The 20,974-nt window shown below is 36.8% G+C and overlaps 1 protein-coding gene across 3 annotated transcripts in view; it reads right to left on the reverse strand.

Annotated features, from left to right (window-relative positions):
• Positions 1-20,974, reverse strand: part of FSTL5 (follistatin like 5) — a 318,510-nt gene that overhangs the window by 208,427 nt on the left and 89,109 nt on the right. For all 3 annotated transcript variants that reach the window (XM_075421652.1, XM_075421651.1, XM_075421650.1), the window contains one exon: positions 13,201-13,449. In XM_075421652.1, coding sequence (XP_075277767.1) covers positions 13,201-13,449 — 249 coding nt within the window. The remainder of the gene's footprint in view (positions 1-13,200; positions 13,450-20,974) is intronic.

Consider the following 20,974-nt stretch of genomic DNA (forward strand, 5'->3'; position numbering starts at 1 on the left):
AGTGTCAGAGAAACCTCCACACTGAGCAGAAGGCTTCCCGCCCCCCTTAATCTTTAGCACTTAGGGTTCTTTGTATACAAAAAAATCTGAAACATAAGATGTCTAAATTCTTTCAAAAATGCTTAATTTAAAAATACTGTACGGATTAAAGAAAGCATTAGCATTCTTATATACAGCATAAGTCACATTCTCATGTATCTAATATATGCCGATAACCTATGATAAACTTTATTAGGTACTTTAAAATCTTTTACCAGTTTTTTTCCTGCAAGGTTTATTACAAAAGTATGTTTTTCCTACAACCATAGCTAAAATTTCTGCTTTAAAACTACATCATACAGCAAAAAAGATGGATGTATTCCCAGTGTGGCCATTCACCATCTGCTTAAGGAAATACACTTCAAGATGCTTCTACAATTGTGATAAAATGACAGAAAATCTAAGAGCGCACAGAGCTCATATTCTAAAATGATGATTGTACAACTATAGTTTGCATCATTAGGGACCAATAAAAGTCTTTATATTCATTTGAATGGCAAGGACCTTTATCAAAGAGAAGCTGGAGTAGGAAAATAAGAAAGGATCCATTCATTGGTTTTCTTAAATTTAGGAGCACTAATGAAACAATTTCTTGACCCTAATTAGTATTTAACACCACAAAGATATTTTTCTCACTTTCAGATTGCTTTACCAGTATACAAGACTTTCCACTTTACTAGACTCCAGGAGTGCTTTTTTTTCTCGTTTTCCAGGTGGGATTAATCATAAGCACAAGTAAATTCCATATTCTTAACAACAGTTAAGATTCTCTGTGTATGTAGCTTGTTATTTTACTCATCAAAGTGATGACTGGGAAATGCTAAATTCATGGTTTCCTCCTCGTACAGTGAAATATCCTGAAAACAAAGGTCAAATAAGATATGAAAATTTGCAATTTTATTACTCAGTAGCACTTCTTCTGTACTATACAACTAACATTGTTAGATAGATATCAAATCTACATTAAAACACTGCTAGTAGAAAAGCTTCAATACACTGCTTGTTTACCAGGAGTCTTAGCAGGAACCCCATAGAGAATACAGCTAAGAACTCTACTGCTTTAAGACCAGCATCAGCAGTTTTCTTTGGCAAAAACACTTTTTCTCCTAGAGATTCAGCAGTCTTGGTCTCTAAATGGCAGAAAGAAAAAAAAATTTCCACCATCTGTTTCAGCCCTGAGGGAGACAAACTTTCCTGGCAGTATATAGTTCAGGATTTAATTGCATCCAAAGCCAATACAAGTAAATGCAAAAATATAAAACATCATTCTTAGCAAGTGGAAGTTTTGTATAATTTTACTTTAGCTTATTTCTTTGGGCTACACTTTAACCTATTTTTGCTGTAATCTGTTTTCCTTGATTTCTGTTGTTTGCTTTCAACAATTTTAAATTAAATCCACACTATCATTCCAGATAAAGAGAAACCCAAAGGATCTAATTAGATTTCATTGCCCAATTTATCAAATTTCATTTACTTTATGCTTGAGTATCAGGAAGAGTACATTTGCTAAGGCAAATGACAGTAGAAATATTTCCTAATCTCATATAATTGTTTTTTGTAGTTTCTTCATAAAAATTAAAATCTTAAAATAATATAAATTTTATAAATATTAATATTTTAATAGCAGTAGTACATCTCTGTGATACCAGTGACAGCAAAAGGGGAAGTTCACAATCAAACAAAGAGAGAACTAAATTAGACTGGGGCAAAAAATAACTATTTGCATTCCCAAAAATAGTTTCTTAAAATCAGTTTCAGCTGGAGGATTCTTTGGGCAATTCCATATAAATTTCAACCTGAGCCAAGTCTGCTTTATCTCAGGATGAAGTCTGCCCCTTAATTTGATAATGTGCTGTCTTTTAATTGTAGTTTATGTTAAAAGGAGTATGCTATGGCATCATCAATTTCAAACAAATGAACAAAATGCTGTCATTGGATCACTCCACTTACTATAGGTCTCTGCCAAGCTTCAAATTATTGCCTTTTGCTTGCAATGCTTTCTGTTACAGTGGTATAAATAACTACCTTATTTTTTCAAACTGAGGTCATATATTTAGTATATAAAATCTGCCATGTCCTGGCAATAAACAAAAAATATACACTACAAGGTTCATGAAAATCATCCTGCTTTTGTTATTTTATTTACCTGTCTATGACAAAATTATCAGAGTATACTGACCAAGTCTACTTCTGTTAGAAACTCTTTGTAGCTAATTATTTTCTGGTCACTTCTGACATTTGACTGTATCATAATTTTTCAAATTAAAAAAGAAAAAAAAACCTGACATCTGAATTCACAAACATGGATGGAGGTGGAAGTAAGTCATCTTTGTACTACAATGTGTTCTAGTCACAAGATGAGATGACACAAATAGAAAAATTGGAAGTTATCTAGGTAGTGAGCTACTAAGAATTTGAATTTAGAAGTGTCTGGCTCTTACATCTCATTACTTATATTATGCACTTTCTAGTAGATGCTGAGAAGTATGAAAAAGCCTACAGCATTTACAGAAACTGACAGAATTTTGCTAAACTAGGTACTGCCAACTATGTAAATTAAGTTACTTTGAATCATATGCCTTTTCTCAGGTTCCACCTGAAAAGGCAACGCTACTTTCCTAGTTGTTGTTCACTGTGAACTCAGAAATATTTCTACTATCCTATGTTAAGGAAGAGTGATTTTTATCCACTGTAGATTTACTTTCCCCATCAATTATTAGCTACTGGAGTCAGAAGTGGAAGTTTAGGATCCTTTTTGCATGCCTACTTCTATCCAGTGTTTGTAAAAGAAGCTATTGCTTTTTTCAGTTGATGTAGCATATACTAGCCAACTTGAATTACAAATATTATACCAATGCCTTGTATACCCATCCATTTGCTAATAATTTTTAAAGGCCACCAATATGTCCCACAAGACCTAATGATAATTTTGACATGATTTTAATTAAAACTTTAAAAGCTTTGTATTAGACAAGTCAATGTGCACGAGCTTAATGCTTTTTTGGTATTCTAAACCAAAAAGTAAATCTCACTTAAATGTCTGCCTAAAGATAAGACTTCCTCTGTTTACTATAAACCAGTTTATATTTAGTTTGATTTATTGTGTAACAGTTTTCACTATTCCATAAACCCAATTTGATATTTAAAAACAACCCAAATTAATAAAAATAATTAAAGTATTAGAATCAGCAGCAAGAAGTTTGAAGTTTGGAGTACATGCAGTCATTATGTGGCTACATTATGGACTACTGTTGCCCGTTGTTTTTCCAGTTTTGAGCACATTCAGTACTCTCAATGTTAGACAGTACCAATATTTATATTGGAATGCAATAAAAGGTGTGTGGTGGCTGTTTTTGCTTTTCCATAACTTTTTTTTAAAGGCCACACAAGCACGGAAATGGAGGACACAGAGACTATACGAACCATACTTGCACAATCCTTGCTCCCTAGCAACGTATCAACACTTTTACGACGGTATCAAATCAGCAAAGAAAATCTGTCCTGTGATCTGCAGTGTCCTAGCTGCAACAGCAGCCCCAAGCTAGCAGGTTAGAAGGGAGGGCACTGGTAGGACTTCAATGCTACCTCTCCACTGATCACACTTTGCCAGAACTCTACTTCTGTTTCTCGTCCTCCATTCTCTCCAATTCTCCCTCAACTGTATTGGAAACTACTGGATGAAGTGGAGCACTGCGCGTTATGTTCTGCCCCTTCAAAACCAGGCTGAAGATGTACCAGTAAGGGTGTTTTTCAGAGACACACATCCACAGAATCATAGAGTGGTTGAGGCTGAAAGGGACCTTCAGAGGTCATCTGCTACAATTCCCCTGCTCAACAAGGGCCACCTAGAGCTGACTGCCCAGGACCATGTCCAGTCAGGTTTTGAATATCTCCAAGGAGCAAGACTCTACCCTCTCTGCGCAGCCTGTGCCAGTTCTTGGTCACACTCACAGTAAAAAAAGTGTTTCCCGGTGTTCAGAGAGAACCTTCTGTGTTTTGATTTTTGCCAGTTGTCTCTGGTCCTGTCACTCTGGTCACCACTGAAAAGAGCCTGGCTCCATCCTTTTCGTGCCTTCCCTTCAGGTATTTATATACATTGATGAGATCCCCCTGAGCCTTCTCTTCTCCAGGCCAAACAGTCCTTGCCTTTCATCATAGGGGAGATGCTCCAGTCCCTCAGTCATCTTTGTGGCCCTTCACTGAACTCTTGCCAGTATGCCCACGTCTCTCTTGCACTGGGGAGCCCAGAGCTGGTCAAAGTACACCAGTATGGCCTCATTGATGCTGAGGGGAGGAGAAGGATCACTTCCCTTGATCTGCTGGCAGTACTTTGGCTACTGTAGTCCAGGATACTATTAGCCCTCTTCGTCACAAGGGCACTTTGTTGGCTCGTTCCTTTAACATTTCCTCATATCAGTCCTATGCTACAGGGTCCCTCTCCCATCATCATCCCTTGTATGGAAGGAATAAAACAGAGAGCTGCACACCATCTGCTTCTATAAATAACACTTAGAAATAACTACTGTTGAACCAAATGCAAATTGAACTGCAAACTTGAACTTTATGCAGTATTTTTTATAGTAGAAGGTGAATGAGACATTTCATTCGATACATAAAGACCACAATGTCTAAGAGTAGCTTAATTTAGAGCAAGAATGAGCAATATACGTATATCTGATGAAAAAGATTTCGAAGTTCTTTCTTTTTCTAGTAAATAATATCTGGGTATACTAATTTGGAAGAACTATTGTACTATATTTGGCAAATACGAAGGAGTTGTAAACATTTGTGAAACTGCTCATGCAAACATGGTATCTCCATTTTAAGCCAAAAAAAATCACTAGAACTATTTCTTTTTTCTCCCCTTAAGCACTCTTTCCCATTTACTTGGAGAAGGAGGAGGAAAAAAAAAACCCACCAAATCCAAAAACACTAATTGTAGTTTCACTCAAATTTCTGAAGCTCATACTGTCTGTAAGTAAAGTATATTATCACAAAGAGGCACTGAGCTGCAATATACACTAAGAAAATAGACAATCTGTGTAATCACATCGACATTTAAAATGTTGCTTGCCTGATTCAGTGACTTGATAGAGACTTTAGAATGCAGCTTTCAGTATAAATGCAGCTTCTTTGAACAGATTTAACATCACTGCTGGAAGCAGTAAAAGTTTTAAAATTAAAATTCTTCTACCAGTGAATATCTGTGATGTCCATAGACCCATTTCTTTGTGTGGTAACAAACAGCATTGATGCCCCTACAAGCAATTTTAAACTTCGTTAAGTTTTGTGCAGAGATTAACTAGAGAATACCAATTCCTCATCACTATATGAATACAGAATACATAATGGTTTAGAGCTTATTAACACATTTATTCCAGTGTTGAAGGAATTAATATACAAAGATTTGGACTGCTTCAGCTACTGAAAATAAGTGATGTCGTTGCAGTATGTCTTTAGCCAGTCAAAAAAAAACCTCCTACTTTTATAATGTGTTTGAGGCTTGTCACTGCCCCATCCTACATTTTAAAAGCATGGATTTGATTCAAAGGAGGAAAAAAAGAGTAGAGTTCTAGGCTTTAGTTGCAAGTTGGTACAGTATCACCTACAGAAATGAACGCAAGTTGGTACAGTATCACCTACAGAAATGAACGCAGGGTATGTTGAATGTTCAGTTTTTAAATTAAGCATGTTACTTGCATGTTCTCCTAACTATCTTGCGCTCAACTTTACTCTGCAGACTCAGTAGCAGAGTTTACACATGTAGACCTTGCATCCCTGTTACTTTAGGCAATTTAAAACAATTGTGGGTGATTTAAGAGAGATGTTTGTGACAAATCTTGCACAGAATATTGAGGAAAGACTACAGTCTTCCAAATCCCTTAAGCAATGCAACTCAAGAAAAGGAATCATAGGGGGACAGTAGACTAGAGATACAGTGCTAATATTTAGGTCATGGTTTCAAAGGGCAATAAAAAGAACCAGTTTTCCATTGGTCAGAGCATCACTTTCCAACAAAATGTTGAAAGCAGCAGAGTATATACATGACTTCAACAGTGATTTTTACCACTCTCTAAATGTGCAATTACTAATGTTAATAGTTAAAAACATATATAATCCCTGCATGAAGTCAAACTTGAATCAATCTTAAATTATAAGCATTGCACTAAAGTGAACATATGTAGACCGTGGGTTGAATTCCTAAGATAAGTCAAATAATTCCTATGCTCTATCAAACATGTTTCTTCTTAGTCTTCCGCTGGAGTTCTGAAAAAATTTGCATATTTCATTTCATAATCGAGTTTATGTTGAATATACATCTGGAGTGATAGTTGAAGCTTGACAGTTTATCAGCAGCAAACTTAAGAGTGTACACTATCTGCAGGAATCCAAGCTTTCAGAAAGACTATAACAACATTTTTGAGATCTTCAACAGGGAAGCCAAGTCATGGCCAGAAAAAAATGCAAAGATGTCTTAGAAAAGTTCTTTTGCAACGAGAACACTGCACCAGAATGTCACTCATTAACTTATCCTAAATTTATTTTGAAAGACTGGCTAATGATCAACATTAAATAATGAGCGTTCAAGATTTATATTTAAGACCAGATGACATATTTCCTGAAGCGAAATTGATAAGATGATGAAGACTTATGTGCTTGCTTTTGAAGAATATGAACATCAAATGAGATTAAATAAATGTCACTGCTTCTAAATGAATGTGTCAATATTTTGGGAACCAGTGAAGACCACACTCACCCAGGGCACAAATAACACCTAACCCCCCCCCCCCCCACACACACCCCCCTAACCCAAAAAATCTTTGAACTAATCTTTTGAATCTGTTGCAGTTATGGGAGAGGCTAGACCAGTGTTCTAGATCTTTTCTGTGGGCTACTCTTAGGATTTAGTTTAGTTCAACTCACTTCCCCCAGCCTTCTTTCAAAAGAAAAAGCCTATAGCTTTTCCCCTATTATTTGCAAAGTCTGCTTGTCAAATCCTATGTTGCTTTTACTGATGAGATCTGCTGTGTACAAAACAAACACCAAAGCTTGTTTTGAATCTGTTCCTACTACATTATTTGATAATTTGTAGTTTTTTTACTTGAATACAAGGCAGTCTACTCATATCGACCCTCAGCATGCTCCGATGATTTTGTAAGCCTCCTTCCTATTCCTGATGAGCAGTTCAGTACTTTTGGTAATTCATGTTGACATCTTCCAAACTTTTTCCAGTTTGCACATACCCCTTTTGAATTTGTTCATAGTCGACTCTTATGCTTACTGCCCTGACCAACTTAGTATCAGTAGCAAACTTTCTTACCTAAGTTTCTACCTTCTCTGTTGGGAGAAGACTGAAAAGCAAACATTCTAGCAGTCTTTAGAAATCCAGCCTTTTTAGTAATAGTAGTAAGAAATATGAAGCTCACAGACTGTTTATCAGATTAAAAGATTTAGAGATGAAAAATGACAAAAAAACAGAAAGACAAAAAAGTAAAATAACTTTAATATCATAAGGATGCTACAGAAGATACCTATAAGTAAAAAGCTTACTTATGAAGTAACATTTACTCCAGAAATATTCTATAAAAGTCACAGTACACAGGAGTATGTGTTACATTCCTGAAGATTCCTAGTAACTTGTTGTTTGTTATAATGATTGAGTGTACCACTGTGTATAGAAATAGATTTAATGTAATATGCACAAGATACTCAGGATGCAAACAAAACATAAGATGAAGTCTGTCATGGGGAAAATTTTAGTCTTGTATTTAGATTTACTGGCCTGGATTTACGAAAATTAAGTAATTGAAGTTAACACAAAAATGGAAACATAACTGAAGCTCATTTGACATCCAGTATGGAGCATTCACCACCCAGTATGTCATCCCACACAAGAGTCCAATTGAGCTTCTTAGAAGCCAAAGAAGAATAATGCTTTCAGACTTCTAAATTTGGCACAAAGACATTAAATTCACATTGCCACTTCACAGAACGAAGACAGTGGTGGAGGCACCAAGCAAAGCAATTCTAGTCCTTTTGAATCACTGCTCTCTGGGACTTGTTAAAGCTACGGCAAGTGACAGCCAACAAAGCGTAATACAATTGTATCAAGCACAGTGTGAGCCAGATGGTCAGATTTCTTTTCTCACACAAAACGTTAAGCTGCTCTGAAACATAGAGTGTACGGCTTGAGAGTATCCAGGACACTGGAAGCAGAGAGCATACAGAGGCCACCCAGCCAAAGAACTACGTAGTCAGCAAGCCAGCAAAAGCAGTGCCAAACCAGAATGGCATCAGCATATCAGACTTCCCAGCTCACATTGTTGATACCAGATTTAGCGAACCATCTAAGATTTGAACGTTGATTTCTGTCACTAGTATATTCTTTAGTTCATCATTTATGTTTCCTCTTCTTCCTAGAATTGAACTCACCTTCCTGGGACTTAGCCACTCCTCTTTTCTCCTTGATATATTTGCTCCTTACCTTTGTTCCATTATTCCCTTTTGCTTGCTTTCCCTTTTCTCTCATCTTCTCCTTATTCTGTTTAAATATTCAGTTGAAAGAATAACTTGAGATAATTCTTAGACAGAACATTCTTTAGATCACCAAGAATTTCCTAAAGAGTTCTCTTAAGTTCTTAGAATAATCTTAAATATTTTAAAACATTTTTAGATAGTTAAGTCCTGAGACCACCTCTGAAAGTGACTGTGGAACTTGCATTCACAAACACCCGGTCACAGGCCACTGGACTCCACAGGCGGGAAATACAGGACTTGACATATCTAAAAAATACTTCTAATGTGATTTCCTTTATGGATCTAAAAGCTTCTCTGCAGAATACATTTTGCCTCTATGCCAGAGGAAGTTGAGACAGTTTACCGAGTAATTCAAAAGGTCACAGTCAACATTTAACCAACACATTAGGAAAAACCATTCAGTGTCTGAAGCAAGACATCTTGACATGCCAATGAGCAACTGATGGAAATATTACAATACGAGTAGAGAAAAAGTAATTTCTAATTTAGGATGGCCATTACCTTGATCCATGTCAAAAATGTACAATTTGCATAACAGCCTCCATTGTCAGGGAAAGACAAAGAGATACTTAAAAATTTCAATTTCAGTTACTGGTTTATGCCTGTGTTCCACTCATATTTCTTGAAAATTTATGATTTATTTTAGTGTAGGGAAATCAACACAGCAAGTGACAATGAAAAACGAAGGAGTCCAATGAATCTGAGCATGCCCATGTCAGACACAGAAATGGGAAGAACATTTCACATATTCTATTAACTGTTCCAAGTTTACCTGCACCATTCAGCCACCTGTAATGGGACTAACAGAGGAAAAAAATATCGAAAGAAGAAAAATGGAACTAACAGATTTAGTGACAAATAATCTACATAAAAGGCAGGTAAGGGACAAGAACCTAGAGTTTTAGTGTAGAAAAACAGCATAACAGGAGAGTATGGCTTTGACACAGGCAGCTTTCACTACCTCAAAACACATTTAACAAATCTTTCTGACATGGCTCTTTGGAAGGATTTGATGCTTTGTGCCTATGCTGTCTCACACACAGCTTAGGTAAGACACACATTTCTCAGTGATGTTAACAGAGTTTCAACACATAAACCAAAGATGTCTTTCATTTAACAAATCAATACTTTAACTGTATTAATCATGTTTAAAAGATCAATTTTCAAACTGTTGAACAGAACTCATGATGTTTGAGATCAACTATAAATCATTTGGTTACAAGATGTATTATTTAACTAATAACAGCTACTTAGCTGCTATGTTAATCAGGTATATAGAACATTTGCGTACAAATTGTTTTCTCCAGACACAGAATACTAAAATATTTTCCGGTAAGGTTACTCCTTGAAATAAAGATTCTTCCTCAGCTTCTCTGATCTTGACCTCAATATCCAATCTAAAATTTTTACAGGAAGAAATATCTCCCCCCAAGAAAATAAAAAAAGAAGAAAAAATCAATCCAGTATCAGGATTTGAAATGCAAAAAAAGCAAAGCGTGGCCTTGCTAGAGATAAATATAAAGCTTAGACCAGATGAAATCTACAAAAAAAAAGTGACCAAGTCCACATTTGTTTGATCTGAAAATCAACTGATTAGCAATAAACCAGAACACAAAAATCTTTAATTGCAATTATCATATACATAGACTCGTTGTCAGTGACTACCATATCATGTATTAGCATGTTGTAGGCATACTGAACCACGTTCCCCTGCTGCCCCTTCAGTTCACATTAGCCTCTATTAAAGAAAAAAAATGCTCAGAATATTTGTTTTCTGAATGTAAGACTTTCTTTGAATTTTCCTGGTCTCAGAAGTAGCTCATTAAAGTGAGAACATTTGTGCTAGAGGATGCCAGCTAAAATAACAAGGAGGATGTGTGGCAGTGCCCTTCTAACACCATCAGCTGTGATGGAGTTCACCTTCTCTGTTCAGGCGTCCCACTGTTGAGGGTTTTTTCCTATTAGCTTTTTAATATTATTGACCAAATAACTGGCAGGACTTCAGCCCTACTGAAGGCAATCTACTAGTGGCTAGCTCAGAAGTGTTTTGTAAAAGAAAGGAATCACATGAAAACAGTTTGCAATGTTTTTGCTCCTTTACCATATAGATACAGTGAATGTTGGAGGACATTAAACAGCCATGAATGGCAGCTATGCTTTAACATTACTGTGCTGTACTACAGCAATGGATGAGCTGAAGTTAACGAGGTAGACATTGAGATTGGTATGGTCCGTATATACCAAATAGAATAAAGGAAAAGTAACTGTTCCTAGTCTCCTGTGTTTAACACCACTAAAGCCAACATAAGATGAGAAAGAAGAAAACTAAATACTTTACAGTTGTAGGCATCTAGTTATAATGCCCATATTAGAAGATTTGAGTATCTTGATAAATAAAAGTTTTCCGAAGGTAATTCAGAGCAAATCACTTAGATACCCTAGTCCTTTTCTGAAGATTGCCACTGACTAAAGGAGAAACGTACTTTTTAATCCAGCATCTAAATTAGGTGTCTGAAATTGAACACAATACAAACATTCCATTGTCCACTACAACAGATACGAAACTAACGTGGTAAATTTGAAACGTAAAGATGAGCTAACAAAACTTTAGGCAGCAGTTGGATGATATTTCTAGCTGAAGTACTGTCTCAGTTTCCACTTCAGTACATAAATCTCACAGCATTTTTCCCCCTCAGAAAAAGAAACACTATAATTTTTCACAAACACACTCTGAATTTATTTATACTGTATGTAGCACACTGAAGAACTGAAATTAGCCCCATAAATTTAAATATTTTAGTGTTTGTTACTGTCATTTGTTCTATGAGAGTATGGCATCATCTAAAACAAAAATCTGCTGAGTTTTGGTTTGGAGTTATTTTTAAAACCTACTTAGGAAAACATGGTTCCTAGTTTTTTTTAAAAAAGATTGTGATTGTTAAGACACAGGGCAGAAGCATTCATGTTCTTATTATTGCACAAACCATTCCCTAAAAGTGCCATACGCTATACTGCTAAAATCAAATTTTAATTTTCCCACTATTTCAGAACACAGGCTACTCAAAGTCTATATATTGTGACAATATATCAATCTTATACAGTGTCCACATTTAGTTTTGAACAAATTTAAACATTTACTATTACTTAAAAGTGTATTTCCCATGATAAGATTTCCACACACTTCCTTTAATCTATGACCCTCAGTCCCTTAACAAATTTTTATGAACTTGCTGGGCTTAACACGTCTGTTGAAGGAAGCAAAGGAGGAAAGGTACTTCACCTTGGCAGTCACTGCATTTACTCAGCAAGAAACTAATATAAAGCCCAATTGTGCAAGCAGTATTTTTTTTCTTTAAGTTCTTCAGAAAAGATAATTCTTGCTGGGTTCCCTTCCCTCCCCCCAGTATTCAATTGTTCTACTGTAAAAGTCGTCATAATTATGAAGACAGGTATTTGTGCATGACTTGGGATGTTTGGATTTGGTAAAAAAAAGCCAAACTTTTCATTTAAAGGATAATTCCTCAACCGTAAACGTAGCGAAAAATTCACCTTTGGAAATTTTAAAATTGGTTCCATTTGAGTAACCTTTTACTAGATAACAATGTTGAAAATTCTGATTCAAATTTAAGTGGAATATTGAACTTTAAAAGAACATTCCTCACAAGGGTGAATTTCCTTTAAAAGAAATATTTTAGTAGACTTCTTTTTGTGGTGATACTAGTTATTAGTTTCTGTCGATGAGAATGCAACGATATCCACAACATATAACAATGTTAACAAAAATAGGACAGTCTTTAAAAAGAATATGAATTAATTCAACCCACAAGTAGACTTATTAAAAACTGTCTTATATAAAAATATTTCCCCCCTCCCAAGCCATCTGCCTGTTTTAACCTGCAAAATCATGCTGCAAATCTGTCTAAGTACTCATAAACATGCTTAATCAAGGTCTGTATTGGCAGAGTTCCAGAAACCTACAAGGTGTGCTGAAATTACATGAAAAAGAGAAAGTTGCAATTATAGACATCTTCAGTGTAAGATGCTTAATGTAAGGTGTATCTCTCAGCATTCAGGTTGGCATCTCTCGGCATTCAGAAGATTAAAAAGTAGTTAAACTTGCATGCTTTGGTAAATATGCAAGTAAATTCTTCACTGTGCAAATTCAAAGCAAGCAAGAACCAATTAGCCATGAACAAGCTGCTGGTCTTTCTACTTCAACACCAAATAAAAGCACAGGTCCCACAGCTTTACAAAACCTCTCTAAAATCCTAAATTCTACTTTCCGTGTAACAGAGATTAATATCCTTTGGGCTTTGGGAATGTAAGTACATTCAGATGAATGAGGTCAACAGCCACATTTGTAAGGCAAGCTGCTGTGGACTAATTTCCAAGTGACAACTGTTTTATTCAGGTTAAAAAGGGGTGATTGCCCAGAGCACTGCATTAAAAAAAAAAAAAAAAAAAAAAAAAAAAATCCACTCTCTAGAGCGAGATACTTACTGTATTAACTTTTTGAGTCATTTTTCACTGTACACTCTCTGCAGCCTCTATTGAGCTTTAATTGAACTGCTTGAAAACACATACCTGGTAGCAATATTCCAGATACTGTTCAGTCGTGCTTACCTTTGAAGAAGCAATCTTCATTGTGTACAATGGTGACCTTTTGCTTTTTCAGACAGGCAGTCCTGTGCACTTCACAATGGTTTTTATAGAATTCTCCATCAGAACCGCACACGGGCTTGTAATGCGGCTTGCACTGCTCCATGCACAGACACTCAGCTTGGCCAGTCTCCCCATTCTCGACGCAGTGCCTACCCAGGCCGCAGTACTTGTTTTCGCATGATCCGAACTGGCCATCTTGACCCACATACCCTGAAATAAAAAAAAGTAGCTTTGAGATATTAATTATATTCTGTTTAATTGCATGCAAGATACAGAAAGGATTATATTATGCAAACAAAGAGAGACTACGTCCTTTGTTACATCCTTGACTAGTGCTTAACATAGGTCAGCTTGAAAGGAAACAAATTTAATCTCGTTATCATGGTTAGCTATACTTTTAGTCATTGTCATGCATTAGATTAACTGTAATTAAGAGCAACATCTAGTAACGAGACAAGATTTACTTTTCATTAATGAAATTTCATAGTAAATCAAGTCTTTTTAAATCTATATTGAAGTTTGTCACCTTAAGATTGCTAGGATATTGCATGCAACAGAAGAATGCATTCTCTAAGATTTAGGTCATAGATTATCTCGAGTTGGAAGAGACCCATAAGGATCATGGAGCCCAACTCTGTTCCTTGCAGAACTACCTAAAACCAAACCATATGACTAAAAGCGTTGTCCAGATGCTCCTTGAACTCTGACAGGCAGAGAAAATAGACGTTCACACATCAAGACTGAAGCACAAGAATAACTAAAGCTGGGTCAAGGCTCCTAACCAACACCTCTGTGGTGGCAAGACAATGACATTTCAGGGAACAGAGCACCGTGTAAGAGCAGGACTGATATATCAGTTTAGTGGTAGCTAGAAGAAGTCTAATGAGCCTCTAGTGGTATTTCAATGAGACAAATGAGATCTGGATAACAAGCAGAGCTTTAAGAGGGCTGCAGCAGAAGTAAAGGAGTTTCTGCTGGCTGCAACTCCCTCCAGCTCCTAAAACACGGATTATCTACATCAGGCTCCTAAAGCCATCTGTCCACTTTCTATCCTATCTGTGATGCTGCCAGCATCTAAAACAAGTATTGTGGTCAGTAGCAGATCTCTAGGTGAAAGGGGAAGTTAAGTGCACAGTGATATTTCCTTAGTACATCCTCAGTTTCCATCTTGGCTGTCATAGAACTAACTATGCACTCACTTGTTGGCGAGGGAAAGGGTATGACAAGGAGGGGAGGGAGGAGGGGGGGAGAACTGTCAATTGCAATTACCAAATCTTCAGTTATGTAGGTATTCTGATACCATAATTGTGTCCTAAATTAAGTAGAAAAATACTAAAATGGCTCCAAATAAAAATTCTAACATGGCTCCAAATGGGGGAACAGACACTGCCCTCCACAATTATTTCATTTTATTCTCTTGCTGTACACTCCTAATGTGCAGAACAAACAAGAACTTGATCTCCAAATACTATACACACCTAGTATTCTAATTCCTTGCAATACTCTCCTGATCCTCACAGCCTAGCTGAATCATACTTGGCTGTCCCATAAAAAAAACTGTATGAACAAACAAATAGCAATCTGTAATTTCGTAGTATTAGACTCATTTTCTGTAGTGAAGAGCTAACATGTCAATACCATAGTTGGATGCACATTGCTTCTAACCACTGAGAATTTATGTTTTTCACTTCAGCGGCAGAAGTAAATTCTTAACGCTTTTTCTTCTTAAGCCTACAGCACTATTAGACCTAAGACAACAGTGCGTTGATTCTTTGCTTTCTCATACAGCACAAATTTTCTACAGACAAATGTACTACAGAAAGCATACAACCATGAAATTTGGATCTAATATTACAAATCCTTTTGCTGTATTATTTTATAACAATTTGAGCACAAAGTTGAGAGGACTACATATTCACCTCAATTGTTCTATAACTGATATAACTACATTACCGTCATTTTTAGACACATGGATGAAGCAGTATAGGCCAAGCTGATGGTGTTTTTTTTAACTGTTCATGCACCAAACAGACGTGAAATGGGCAAATCCAATTCAACATTAAAAATTTCCCATAATTTTTTTTAAAAAACTACTCCTTGTGCCAATGTACCACCACTATACACAGGTAACAGACATTAACTGACAGAAATTAACATCACCTCTATACACAGGCAACTGACATTAACTGACAGAAATTAACATATTTCCAATTCCCTTCTACTACCACTGACATCAAATAAGGTCTTGCAATGTCCGAGAGTACTTTACAGCACAGGTCATGTATGCACATTACAGAATTACAGGACCACTTTGAAGTCATAGAACTGTTGCAGCTTGAGGCCAAAGTCCATAAATCATTACTGTTTCTGCTTTCTGAACTGGAAGATAAAGATCTCAATCTGATAACTGCTCTGAATTACTGAGAGGTGTGTGGCAACCCAACAATGCACAGCACTGTACATTACTGTGAAAGTAGAAATCTATTTAAGCCTTCACTTGGCGCTTCATTTCAGTGCTATAATTGAATCTGATGTCTGAATGCAAAACAACTACTTTCAGATGAGGAAGAAAGATTTGCATAATATATATTGATATTTATAATATTAGTATATGTCAGCATATACCAATCACGTACATCAATAAACAAGCAAGCTTTTTGCCCTAATGAAAAACTATATTACTTTGTTATGAAATGTTTTATAAATGTCTCAATTTTACACCATTAACTATTCCAAAACAATACATATATTTGCATACATCACTGCATACACAACTCCTTCTGTTGAAGTCGATACTAAAATTCCCATTGACCTCAACAGAGGCAGGATTCTTTCTTCAGACATAGCCTTTTCCTCAAGTTCAGCTATTTTTAATGCCTTCAGCATGTTTAACAAGCACTGTTCTTTGCTATTTTTAGTTTAGGGACTTACAGATCTTCTAATGTATTTGATGAAAAGGAGCAGCTACGCAGTGTTCCAAGTGTTTTATAGTACACATTTAAGAAAAAAACAGTTCAAACTTTTATTCTTAAAAAGTCCACAAACTTAGTAAAGATAAATAAAATCTGTGCAATTTCAAAGGAGGTGACAAAATGTTCACAAACATAACTTTGATATAAATTTGAAACAAATTCTGAAACTGCAAATAAACGAATATTAAATAGCTACTGTGAGATAAAAATAAATGGGCTTTGACACAAGCAATTTTTTTTTTAAATAAGCTAGTGACACAGAAATATAGGAATTTTAAGACCACCAACATGTGATGACATGGATTTGACCTTCATCAGTTAAGTCAAAATACTAACTTTATTGTGGAGGATCAAATCAAATTATCAAAAGGTGCAGGGCACGTGCAGACTTCTTGGAGTTTTTAATTTCACCTAAGTATGGGATAAAGCACTAAGTTCTGCAACTGAATAATAAACAACTGCACAGAACTATTTGTAAGTATTACTAAGTTTTTCCACAGATACTTATGTTTCCTCTTTACATTTCTGGGAAATTAGTCATAAAATATCGGGACACCTAGACTTCTAATTCACAGACGAATAAGCCAGTGAAACAAAGCAGATACCAGATGTTTTGAATAACCGTAGTAAGTAAAGGGCACTTATTAGCTATGGCTAAAAAACATTAGCATTTTGTTGTCAGAGCTGAAAAAATGCAAAATGCTTCACCCATATAGCATGATATAATAATGCCAGCAACCTTTTTGTTTAGACAAATGCATCATCTTCCAAGTCTTAGTTCATTGCCAAATAAATCTTTAAAAACACAGAGATAAAAATCTGATACACAAAGAACTTCTGTAATCGTAACAAGGTTTAGCTGATAAGGGCAAGTAAAGCACAGCTTCATTATTGGCCTGGTCCACTGTGTTTGGTTAGAGACCTGAGCTTTTGTTCTAACTGGCAGAGGTATTGCAGGGTAGTCAGGACTCTTACCTAATACGCTTTTCATCAAGTTGCAGCTGTCTTCCTGTCTGTACCATGGCAGGAGGAATGAAAACTCAGTGTATAAACAAGCCCTCAAACAAAACAAACTTCTGGTGCTTTTCACTGTTCCAGCCCAGCCTCAAGGATCGCTGTATCTGGCAAATCCTTCATTTTAATTTATGTTTCCAAAAAAGGTAATTCCTCTAGGAATCAGCAATTTTTATCTTGGAATTGAGCAGCTTCCTGTTTAGGCAAAAAGCTACAGGAATATTGTCATTATCAAACAAGAAAGCATCTTTTAAACCCGTATGGGCTGTGACTTGATGCCCATTCATGAAACACCTATTACAGTGATGCTCAGGATATCGCCACTACTACTTCACTTACCTGGAATTATTATTAATGAAGGTACACTTTTGATAGAGTGATAATTGAAGGGTTTTTTTGGTTTTGGTCTGGGGGTTTTTTTCCTATTTTTCATGCCAATGTAGGTAAGTCTCCTGAGACAAAATTGCTTAGGATGCATCATGCATTCAGAAGACCACCACCTCCCCTCCAAGTTATAAAACAAAAAAACCACCAAGTTTTTCTGAAGGTTGTTCTTCTATCTAAGTGTTTAGATTTAGAAAGTGAACTAGCCAAATATGAACTTAGGTTCCTATATTTGGACATAACTCGGTAATTTAGTAGATAAGCAGCCTAGCATATTCAATATTAAGAGACTGAGAACAAGCAAATCAAGATGACAAATAATCTACCCATGTACGCTAATCTTTTTCCAGCAATTTAATTGGTATTGCTTGTGCGATAATAGGTAAGTCTGTGTTTGTCAAGTGCCACAACACATCAACAGGACAGTGTGTACCCATATTAGCTATATTAGCATACTGTGAATTTTCAGCCAAAAAAGGCTTATACTTATGCATTCTCAGAGGGTCTAAAGTAGTACAGAAAACAAAATACACTTTGTTCAATTTGTAAGTAAGTCAGGAATTATTTACATTTATTTTGGCTAAGACAGCCAAAGCAACCACACAGGTTTTTCAGATTCTCTTGAAACTTTAAACAGATATAAAATGAAAGAACAAACCACAAGAAGGGTTTTTACTTTTCAAATTTTACTTTTGAGAAAGCAAAATTGCTTTGGCTTTTAAGACAAATTGTAACAAGTACAGTTTTGAGCTGTCACTTAGGATTCCTCATACGTGATTCCTAGCTAAACGCCAGTTCAATAGCACCCAGAATTGAGCAAGTTATAGGCCCCGATTGCATCATTTACACTTGGGAATTAAGCGGATGTTTTAGCATGCAAAAGGCTCATGGGAATATGTACTTTTTCTTTTAACTAAACAGCTAAGAGAAACTTTGAGCATGGAAATTTTGGAAATTCACTGGAGAGTGAATGATCATGTTCTCCAGCTGGCACCTAGGCTGGAATGCATGTAGGCTTTCTGTATGTTGAGCCCTCCGTCAAACACTTGTATTTTTTCTTTTCTTCACTGGCAACATAATTTGCATTCACGGTTTCACAGAATCACAGAATCACAGAATGTTTGGGGTTGGAAGGGACCTCTGTGGGTCTTCTAGTCCAACCCCCCTGCCGAAGCAGGGTCACCTACAGCAGGCTGCACAGGACCTTGTCCAGGCGGGTCTTGAATATCTCCAGAGAAGGAGACTCCACAACCTCCCTGGGCAGCCTGTTTCAGTGCTCCGTCACCGTCAGAGGGAAGAAGTTCTTCCTCATGTTCAGATGGAACTTCCTATGCTTCAGTTTGTGCCGGTTGCCCCTTGTCCTGTCACTGGGCACCACTGAAAAGAGTCTGGCCCCATCCTCCTGACACCCACCCTTCAGATATTTGTAAGTATATATTAGGTCCCCTCTCAGCCTTCTCTTCTTCAGGCTGAACAAGCCCAGCTCCCTCAGCCTTTCCTCGTAGGAAAGATGCTCCAGTCCCCTCACCATCCTCATAGCCCTGTGCTGGACTCTCTACCATAACTTCCAACATTATCTTCGTGTCATCTAAAACAAAGTGGTAGCTATTTTTGGAGACAACACATCCATATCTTGTGTACAAATAACTGATGCAGATTTCTGAGGTCAACAGTCCATGTCCCATCCCGTTTCCCGCCCCCTTTTATTTAAAAGGATTCTGTAAATGATAACTCCAACTCTACAGTTGTATATTTGTTCAATATACTATCTATTAAAGGCCCAACCAAGACTGTAATCCTAATGTTGGTAAGTGTTTAGTGTAGCCTTAAGTTTCACATGAGGCAGAAATATCTTGGGGATAGTAGTGGGGAGAAGAAAGTTTAAAAATAAAAGGAGGAAAAGAAGATTGATCACCACCTACTATTAACACTGGTAGGGCATTAAAACTGAACATGTCCTCAACACGAAATGTATCTGTTCATAAATATTAAAAAAACCTCTAGACTTTCTTTTTTTATAGCAGTAGTATTTTAACAGCAGTTCTTCAACAAATTTTTATAACACTAGCAAGAACAGCTTGCAATTACACAGATTGAACATGACACTAACTCTACATTACTCATTACCCAGCACTCTTGCTACATGAACTTCGTCAGTAATTTAGCATTTTTTATCTTGGTCACGAATATTTTGGGCAGGGGAAAGAATTTAAAGAAAACAGTGGATTATTAGAGAGTAAATAAAAAATATTCATAATTTGTCAATGTAATGCTTATGGTAATGAAGTTCTCCCACATAACTAACAGCACATATCTTAATAAACTAAAAGACAAAGGATTTTGAACTCTCCTTACCAATGTTTTCTCTAAATGTGGTATTAGAGTGCCTTACCATAGCACTTGCCTTGATTTCAAACTGTAGCATCTTTAGTTGGTTGTTTGTTGTACGAGCCTATATTGTAGCAAGCAATATAGTTTTAACAACTGACTAAATTATCTGCATTCCAAACTGTAACCAGCTTAGCCAAGCTTTTGTACACACTACAAGGAATTTGTATTTCAGATGTCTTTCTGAAGAGACAGGACCTCTGGAATATGGTCATCTACGGCAGGGCGGTAGTGTGGCAAGAAATCAGCCCTGACGAGAAGGACTTGAGGGTAGTGGTGGATGAAAAGCTGTACATGACCCAGCAATGTGCGCTTGCAGCCTAGAAGGCCAACCATATCCTGGGCTGCATCACAAGCAGCATGGCCAGCAGGCCAAGGGAGGTGATTCTGCCCCTCTACTGCACTCTGGTGAGACCCCACCTGGAGTCCTGCATCCAGCTCTGGAGTCTCCAGCACAAGAAGGACATGGACCTGTTGGAGCGGGTCCAGAGGAGGGCCACAAAGATGATTCGAGGGCTGGAGCACTTCTCCTATGAGAACAGGCTGAGAGAGTTGGGGCTGTTCAGTCTGGAGAAGAGAAGGCTGTGGGGAGACCTTATAGCAGCCTTCCAATACCTGAAGGGGGCCTATAGGAAAGATGGAAAAAATATTTTCAGCAGGGCTTGTTGTGATAGGACAAGAAGCAATGGCTTTAAATTAAGGGAGGATAGATTTAGACTAGATAGAAGCAAGAAATTTTTCATGATAAAGGTGGTGAAACGCTGGAACAGATTGCCCAGAGAAGTAGTGGAGGCCCCATCCCTGGAAACATTCAATGCCAAGTTGGACTGGGCTCTGAGCAGCCTGGTCTAGCAGAAGATATCCCTGCTTACTGCAGGGAGTTGGACTAGATGACCTCTAAGGTCCATGCCAGCCCAAAGTATTCTATGATGTTATGATTCTTACTTGTGCTCATGTTCATGGATTTGCCTGCAAAG

This window comes from Opisthocomus hoazin, chromosome 5, assembly GCF_030867145.1.
Source record: "Opisthocomus hoazin isolate bOpiHoa1 chromosome 5, bOpiHoa1.hap1, whole genome shotgun sequence".
Taxonomy (NCBI): domain Eukaryota; kingdom Metazoa; phylum Chordata; class Aves; order Opisthocomiformes; family Opisthocomidae; genus Opisthocomus; species Opisthocomus hoazin.